This window comes from Musa acuminata, chromosome BXJ2-6 (genome assembly GCF_036884655.1).
Source record: "Musa acuminata AAA Group cultivar baxijiao chromosome BXJ2-6, Cavendish_Baxijiao_AAA, whole genome shotgun sequence".
NCBI classification, from domain to species: Eukaryota; Viridiplantae; Streptophyta; class Magnoliopsida; order Zingiberales; family Musaceae; genus Musa; species Musa acuminata.
In genome coordinates this window covers 2427332-2435869 of record NC_088343.1, presented here as the reverse complement: position 1 = coordinate 2435869, position 8538 = coordinate 2427332, and the positions used below count along the sequence as shown (strand labels likewise).

The 8538-nt window shown below is 40.9% G+C and overlaps 2 protein-coding genes across 2 annotated transcripts; one reads left to right on the top strand and one right to left on the bottom strand.

Moving 5' to 3' along the window:
* Positions 1–626: 626 nt before the first annotated feature.
* On the top strand, positions 627–5149 carry LOC135614235 (GEM-like protein 1). Its single transcript, XM_065111376.1, has 4 exons — positions 627–1030; positions 1103–1204; positions 2794–3065; positions 4677–5149. The coding sequence occupies exons 1-4, from the start codon at positions 751–753 to the stop codon at positions 4863–4865; spliced, it is 843 nt and encodes a 280-aa protein (XP_064967448.1). The 5' UTR covers positions 627–750; the 3' UTR covers positions 4866–5149.
* A 993-nt stretch (positions 5150–6142) lies between these two features.
* On the bottom strand, positions 6143–7797 carry LOC103986770 (zinc-finger homeodomain protein 1-like). Its single transcript, XM_009404863.3, has one exon. It carries the CDS (start codon positions 7415–7417, stop codon positions 6587–6589), a length of 831 nt encoding a protein of 276 aa, XP_009403138.2. The 5' UTR covers positions 7418–7797; the 3' UTR covers positions 6143–6586.
* Positions 7798–8538: the final 741 nt, after the last annotated feature.

Here is an 8538-nt window from a genome sequence, read left to right as displayed (position 1 = left end):
TTGACCCCTCCTCCTTTGTGTTAACGTCGATGTAGTTATTGAGTGACGAAAAGGCCACTTGACATCTGCATCAACACCGAGCCAAATACTAAGCGATCCTTTTATTGCATAGCAATTGCGTTAATGTCAACATAGATGCAAACGGGGAGGGGTCGAGGCAGCCACCATCTTCGCCATAGATGTCATGGCAACCACCACTATCTGCATTGATGTTGATGCAGTCATTGCTCGTTAACTATGTCAGCATCAACGCAGATGCAGAGCGATGTAGGCGACGATAAGGTTAGCGGCACACTCTTTATGGAGGTGGGTGACGTCGCGATAAAAGTGGACCTTATCGTTGTTGGAAGCTGTCAGACAACTACATCGATATCGATGCCAACGACTCCACTCACCACCGACGTCGTCTGCTACAAAACGTGAAATTATTATTTTATTATTTATTTTCATATTTTTATCAGTAAAACTGATGTTATTATAATAAATGAACCTATATGATTTACTTTTTCATAATTAAAAATATTATTAAAAAATGTAGAGACCGAAACGCAGTTTACATATAATTACATGAACCATTGTAATGTTTATATCGGCCGAGATCTCAGATCTCGATGTATATATAACTTCTCCTTCTCCCGGACGTTTCGGCGCTGCTACCTTCCTTGAAACAAACGCATCCGATCTATAGCGAAGATTTAAACGTCGGCCCTCCGATCTCGGGAGAGGCGGAAGAATTGCGATCCTTGAGGGATGGATCCGGCCGTCGAACATGCCGGCAAGGCGGTGTCCAACGGCGAACGCTCCCCCGAAGCTGCCCCGCACACCAATCTCCGAGCCGAGGACCCCGCTCCCCCTCCGCCGCCGCGGCCGCCTCTACTGAACCCCGACGTCCCTCAGCCCCATCAGCAACCCACCGAGTCCCAGACGCCTCATCTGGCCAGGGAGGCGCCTCCCGCGGCTTCCGCAACGCCGCCGGCGTCGAACACTTATGCGGTTCCCCCTCCCGCTGCGAACTCGTCTTCCTCCCGAAGTACCAAAATTTCCCCTTTGTCTTATTAATTAACTGGAGTTTTGATTGATTGAGGGGGTTGTGGATGATCAGGTACGATGGAGACAGTGAAGAACGTGCTTAAGATATGGGGGAGCAAGGTCGGTGAGACAGCGAAGAAAGCTGAGGACTTGACTAGAAACGCATGGCAGCACCGTAAGTAACCATATCGTAGATTAACTGATACTGAGTAGACAATGGAATTCTTGAATGCGTGGATATGAGTTAGCATTCATAGTTAACCAAGTTATCAAACATGCATTTGCACCCGAAATTTAATGAATAATAAGGATTATATAAGAATAAAACATAATATTACGACTTTCTCAGGCGATCTTGATAGTTGCAACGAAATAATCTCTTTGCAGTTGTTAATAACAGGCTATTATTTTTATTAATTAGATCCTATCAAGGATATATCCGTCTAAAACATCCCCTAAAACTGTGCAATTAATTCGTTGCTTCTTTGTGTAATACTATCGAATGTCAATTGCAGGAGTAATGGTAGGATGGTGTGTTAGCTTGTGAGAACGTTGATTTTCCAGATTGACTTTAATCTAGTCTGGTTACATATTTATCTAAATCATAGTCATTGGATGAAATATAAAAACAAATTCATAAATGGAAAGAAAATTTAGATCTGTGAGCTATATTTATAAATCATTGCTTTGCAGGCTATACACAGTATCACAGCCAGAGTCATGCTATTTTAAATTATATTTCAATTATGGTTTACATTGTTTGAGAAAAATAAGGGGATGGCAGTATAAAACTTGTGTTGATAAATGAATAAATAAGTTAAGACTGGATCTTGATGGTGAAATTAGGTATTAGAAGGGGCTGTGGAATAAATTGACTAAGATATTGTAATGACTGATGACGTAGTAGTTAAGACTAACAAAGTCATTTAAGTCTTAAAGAAAAGGATGGTCCCCTGCAAATGCCGACTTTCCCTGACTTGAATTTCTCATTGCTTAGATCAGAAAGAAGCAACCTTATCATATCACTAGGTCCCAACATTTAAAGTCATACAAATCTTCTCCCTTTTTTTTTTAAATTCATGTACTATGCCTACATCTTATGTACATAATAACTAGAATGTTATTAATTGTTGTTGTAAGATGATATAAGTTGGCAAGATATCTTCAACAATTTAATTGCAGTCATTCTTTGTGAATTTTAATTTTGAGATCATACTGGAAGGTTTTTAGAATTGTGCTATTTTGGATAGCTAGCGAAACCATGGAGGAGGATGACCATGGCTAATGTCACTGACTACCAACTGTTACTTCCATCATGTTTAACAATATGATGTAAGGACAGTAATGGTGCAGACCTATATGTCTTGACTAATAATAACAATGTGGATTTGGATTTCCTAGGACTCTGTATGCTGTACGCTTCCAGTGATATAGTTTTTCTATTGCCATATATATCTTGACAGAGATAATACATGTTCCATGTTTTAAGGTGATGTAAGAAAATGAAGTTGCACCCAAAACTCTGGACAGACTGACGAGTTCATGTATGCTATGTAGAATTTATTTGTAAAGAGCTATAATTGAAGTGGCAAAAAAACTCTTGCTTAATCTGGTAACTTATATTTGTCAAAATTACCTGAAAGTTGTTTTTGTTCCTTGACTTCAACTCAATATTTTATTTTCTGCAAACATTAATTTTTATTCTTATTTTTTCGAAGCTTGGTTTCATGCTCTATCAATATCTTGCTCTCTTATTCTATACAGTGAACACTGGACCTAGTTTTGTTGAAGCTACCATGGGAAGAATTGCTCAAGGAACCAAAGTGATTGCAGAAGGTGGTTATGATAAGATATTTCAACAAACTTTTGACACACTTTCTGAAGAGCAACTTAGGAAATACCATGCATGCTATCTATCAACATCTGCTGGTCCTGTTATGGGAGTTCTCTATCTTTCCACCACAAAACTTGCATTCTGCAGTGACAATCCTCTTCCCTATAAAATTGGAGATCAAACTGAATGGAGTTATTATAAGGTATGTATCACTTAGCATGTACAATTTGGGTTCTTCTTTTACTGGGATCGACCAAGTATCAGAGATAGTGTTGTTAACTGTGATTTAAAAAATATATTGGTACATGACTATGTGTATCAATGTACAGATGGTGATGCAAAGAAACAAATTCATCACTGTCTATACATTGACATCCAATCATTCATATGTATAGGAAGCTAGATTTCTTATAGGGAGCTAGGTTTCTTAACAAAGGAATGGTACTAATACTATAGAATTTTCCTATATCCAACTTCTGAATGCCTTTTCAGTTTGAACTGATTTCCTTCATGCACTTCATTTCTAGAAAAGATACATAACTTACCATTAACCATATGAGGAATAGTAATTTGTTGTAATATGGAGAAAGTTTCTAGGGCTCATTTGATTCAAAATTCTTGGGTGTGTCTATTACCTAGAAAAATGTTGTGCCCCAATAAGAGGTCAAAGACTCACAAGAGAATTATCTACTAGGATTAATACTAGTTATTACTACTTTAGTTATGCAAAAATACAAAGCAATAGTGAAAGCATGAATGTTAGAGGCTTATATCCATGTCTATTTACAGGGCTACTAGTGCCCAAATCTTCTTCCTAACAAAAATTCTAAATTGGTAATATAAGTCTCCAATTGTTATATAATAAAGACATGAAGCTACCATATGAATTTTGTGCTGCGATACCTCTATGGTACCAGACTACATAACCGTGCCACATTTTTTATTACAGTGAGACACCAGTCTCTTTCCTCTCCTGTTTGTATGAGAACCCTTTCCCATTAAGTCGAAAAAAGGGTGACATAGTTTTAACCAATTTTGATGGCAGTCCTTCAAACATGGTAAATTGATATCCTCTTCTCCTTTTGCCATTCGGGGCTCCTTTCTTAGATCTCCTCCTATCCTCAGTCTCCATCATTTATTGTCTGACTCATCCAGATCCTGTAAGCACACATCATGGAAAGCCTTGTCATCAATCAAGGCCCAACATTGGACCAACGAATCTAGTAAAAAGAGCTGAGCCGTTGTAGCAGCCCAAATTATGGCACTCGATTTAGGATCAAACATGGCTGATTTCTGAGCAAATGATCTTTGTCATTCTTGATTGAGTCTTGTCAGGATATAAACTTTATTTCAGAGATCTGCCTGGAACAAACAAGATTAATTTCTTATTGTAACATTTATTTGTAAGTTAAATTGCACTTGATAATGAACTATCATGGACTTCCTCACCTAGTAGAAAAGAATTTGCAGACATGAGCTACACTCTGAAAGCAAGAACGAGAGCATACTAATTGCTCACTTAAATGAAAATTCCCATGCCCATCTATTTTTTGATGTGATGTTGTGAAGTTCAATTTTTGGAATTTGTTTCAACTATTCTTCATTTCTACCATATAACTTTATCACCGAGCCATTTCTTTGTTTATCATGTTGATTGATTCTTCTTCCTGACTCTTAAACCTTTAAAATGATGGTATTCTCCAGTGTTAAAGCTTTTTAATTCACTCTTCTTGTCACACATTGAAACGGCTGTCTTTGTTTTAAGCATACGATGATCCATAACTTACATATGTTTTTGTTGGATTATGAGCAGGTAGTTGTTCCTTTGAATCAGCTCAGAGCAGTTAACCCTTCAGTAAACAGAATGAAGTCTGCAGAAAAATATATTCAAGTTGTTTCCACAGACAACCATGAATTTTGGTTTATGGGATTCTTAAACTACGATAGTGCTGTAAAGATTCTACAGGAAGCTTTGCGTGATGTAGAGGTGGCACGACCGTAACAACAATGGCTATGATGTCCAGGTTTCAATCAAATGCTCTAGGAAGGGAACACCAGGAATCCCCGTGGGATTCTGTTGTGACCATTGGTGTATCCATGATCTGGATCATCAGCATATTTTCCTCCATCTCTTGGTTCTCTTCGGACAATTGATTAAAGTTCATATAGTTTAAAACGGTTAAGAGTTTTTCAAATGCCTTCTAAATTCTGTCTACTACTGTCCAACATGCTTCTAAAATAGATTGAAATTTTCATGTAATCCCGATGTTTAATTATTATTGAGGATGGATCTTGATACAATGGTAAGATTATTTCTTTGTGACCTAAGAGATCAGAGTTGAAAATAGTCTTTTTAAATATTTAAAAATAAAATTACGTACATTGATGCTCCTCAGACTCCATATTAGCAGAAGCCTCGTGTATGGGGTATATCTTCTATGTTTAATTATTGTGCTGTTTCTATTTATCGAGTACAGCTTTGATGAAGTTCTATGAGTTTTGCCATCAACAATTATTTAGCAATTGTCATTGCATTATCAGATATAATAGCCTGCGGACTGCCTCTCTTGCCTGCTAAGGTCAGTGTTTGTTTAGGCATTGAGACATCTTGCTTTTAGTATCACCATTGTTTATCTTGTGCTGTATCCAGACAGATAAAAGCATCGATGAATGACGTCTTTAACTTCGTTCACTATTTGTGCTTTAAACGAACCATTAACTCATCTGTATTTGGACGCAGGTCTTACCATCGGAAGCTTTCTCGAAGTGGGTGCTGATAAGAAAGTCGTGTTCAACGCTTCGCTCAGAAATCCAAAGAGCTGCACTCATCCTTGTCTCCTCCCATTCATAACTGGCAGAAACTTATCGGTAAGTATATTTCTGCCACCAATAATTCGTTTATAACATGACAATTCGTCCCTATATCTAATGGGCCAGATTGTGATACAGCAGTGGCTTAATTAATAATATTCGCAATAAACGATGATCGAGATTCACACCTTCGTGCTTTAAGATTCGGAGACACAAAGATCCGATGTATAAGATTGCTGTCAGTAAGCTTTTACTTTTGGGTGCAATGATACTCTGCTCTTATTATTATATGATATATGTGATTTTGGACTTTAATTGCGACAGATCTATAGATGACAAAAAAGCAAACGTCCATCACAGGGAAGAAGCCATGCACGGCCCATCACAGCCTCCGTCGTACTCTCCGAATCTCCCCAATATCGCACCCATCCTCCTCTGTCTCCTTTGGTCCTTCGAGACTTGGATGGCATTGTTAGAGAGAGAGAGAGAGAGAGAGAGAGAGGAAATAATCTTATTCGTTCCACACGATAACACTTGGACTGCAGCAGCTCGTGACATCCTCAACTCCTAATGTTTAATCTTTTAATAGAAGATACATCTACTGCGTTGCATGGCGGACACGTTTCACTGGGTCGTGAAGCGACTCTCTGGTCGTTCTTAACAGGTGAGTACCGAGATTACAAGAAAAGCTCGAAAGAACAGAAACAAAAGAAACAGGAAACCAGCAGCAGTGAGGAGTTTGAATCCGAAAGTTGCTTGTTTATTTCTACTTCTTCTACGTTGTCACCTCCACTCTTCCAAGCGTTTCATTTGGGAGCCAACAGTCAAATGGGAAGACAATTGTAAGAGGGCTACAAGAGGAGACGAAGACGATGGAACAAACTTCCCCTGACTCGATCCTCTTGCGTCTCTTTAATGTTTCTTACCGAGGGTGTGCTTGTTGTTGTGCATCCACACCTTGAGGACGTGCCGCTTGACGCACGTCTCCTCGCAGAACTTCTGCACCGCCGCCTCGTCGTGCCTCTGAATCCGCCACCCCAGCCATTCTGCGAAAGCCAGCATCTTCTCCTTCTGCTCCTGCGTGAACTTGGTCCGGAACCTCTTCCTCGCCACCACGCCTCCTCGTCTTCCGACTCCGCCGCCGACGCCCACCATCGGGTTCGGCGTCTCCTCCTGCTCGTCCCAGCTGTGCCCTCCGCCTCCCCGCGCCGACGGCAGCGCCAGCGGTGCCGGCCTGTGCTGCTGCGGCGACGCGAGTGCCGTGGCAGTGGAGTGGTGGGGGTGCAAGTACCCTCCCGGCGCGCGGTTGTAGGGCGAGAACTGGGGGTGGTACCCGATGACCTCCGTCGCGCCTCCGCCACCACCAGCTCCTCCTCCCTCCTCCTCCCTCCGATGGAAGTTCCGGTGGCAGCCGCATGCAGCGCAACGGAGCGCGTCGAGTGTCCCCTCCTCCCCCGCCGCCATAAACTCCCCGCACCCGTCCACCGCGTGCCCCCCGATTCCCACGGCGTGGTTCTTCAGGCACTCCCGGTACTTCCCTCGCCCGCCTCTGCCACCGTACGTCTTGCGGTGCCCCGACCCTCTCACCGCCATCCCGGCCGTCGCCGACGCCGATTCCCCTCCTCCGCCCATCTTAGCTCCTCCTCCTCCTCCTAGATCAGAATTCCCCGTGACGGTGTGGTCACTCGATCGCACCGGCAAGGCCATCTCCTCTATTCCTTCATCGTGTTCGTCGAAATCCATATCCCTGTATCTCCCTCTCTCGCTCTTACTATCGTTCTCTTCAGCTCAGGCTCAAAACTGGCAGAGGGTAAGAGAAAAGAGCGTGGACACCATCGACCCTAAACATGGCCACTTTGTGATGACACACACACACACACACACACAGTCCCTCTCTCTCTCTCTCCCCGACAAGCCCGATGAATTCTCGCCGGAGATTGTACCAGCTTCCGGTGCGTGAGGGGAGTCCACGGTTGCCAATTAAGCCCTCCATAAATACCTCCGCCACCACTACTTAAGCCCAGCCATCCTCGCTCTTCCCGGTGACGTCCTCCGTATTATTTTACTGTTTCGCTCCCACCTCGCTTGAACTGCACATGCGTCATGTCGACATGAAATGACGCCCATTATCAAAATTACCATCACAAACACTGCTAAGTAAACCAACATTATATATATATATATATATATATATATATATGCTCTACAGCTCATGTTATCGTCATTGTTTTGACAGCCCACAATAGAGAGAATATAAGGTTTCAATCCTTCGATCTAAGAGACCAGTTTACTTGTGCGACAAGGTTGCCCTGCATGCCCATTACTGTTTGTTCCCTGCTACAGTGGATTAGGGTTTTGATGACCACAGCAGAGAAATCATCAGCTTCATGACAGTTGCTGTCATGTTGACCAGACGTGCTTTGGTTGACTGGATTATGCGGTTGACCTGCCAAATAATTAATTGGAACACCAGATAATATTATATCATTTGATAATTTTGGATATCACTTTCATTGATAATTTTAATTTTTATTATTTCGTGAAGCTAATATAGTCTTTATTTTGGATATAACATTTTAGAAAAATGATCAAATTTTTTTTTTAATTTATCATTAAAATAATTTATATTGACGGAGAATGTGAATACCATAATAACCTTCTAGTATAAAATATTTAGCATAACTCCAATACATGATCCTTGCATCTGTGTAAGGTATTTTTTTGAACATAATATTTTTTGATACTATCAGTATCAAACTCAAAAGCATTTGTATCATATTATATTATTTTCATTGAATCCATGTTTCATTTTCAAAATCTTACTTCTTAAACGATATAAACCACTATAACAATCATCCATTAAC

What these genes read in the sequence shown, in the direction of transcription:
- LOC135614235 (XM_065111376.1), top strand. Translation starts at nt 751, where the DNA reads ATGGATCCGGCCGTCGAACATGCCGGCAAGGCGGTGTCCAACGGCGAA. An exon ending in GAACTCGTCTTCCTCCCGAA is followed by an intron (nt 1,031 to 1,102) that starts GTACCAAAATTT and finishes GTGGATGATCAG; the next exon opens with GTACGATGGAGACAGTGAAG. An exon ending in CTGAATGGAGTTATTATAAG is followed by an intron (nt 3,066 to 4,676) that starts GTATGTATCACT and finishes GATTATGAGCAG; the next exon opens with GTAGTTGTTCCTTTGAATCA.
- LOC103986770 (XM_009404863.3), bottom strand. Translation starts at nt 7,417, where the DNA reads ATGGATTTCGACGAACACGATGAAGGAATAGAGGAGATGGCCTTGCCG.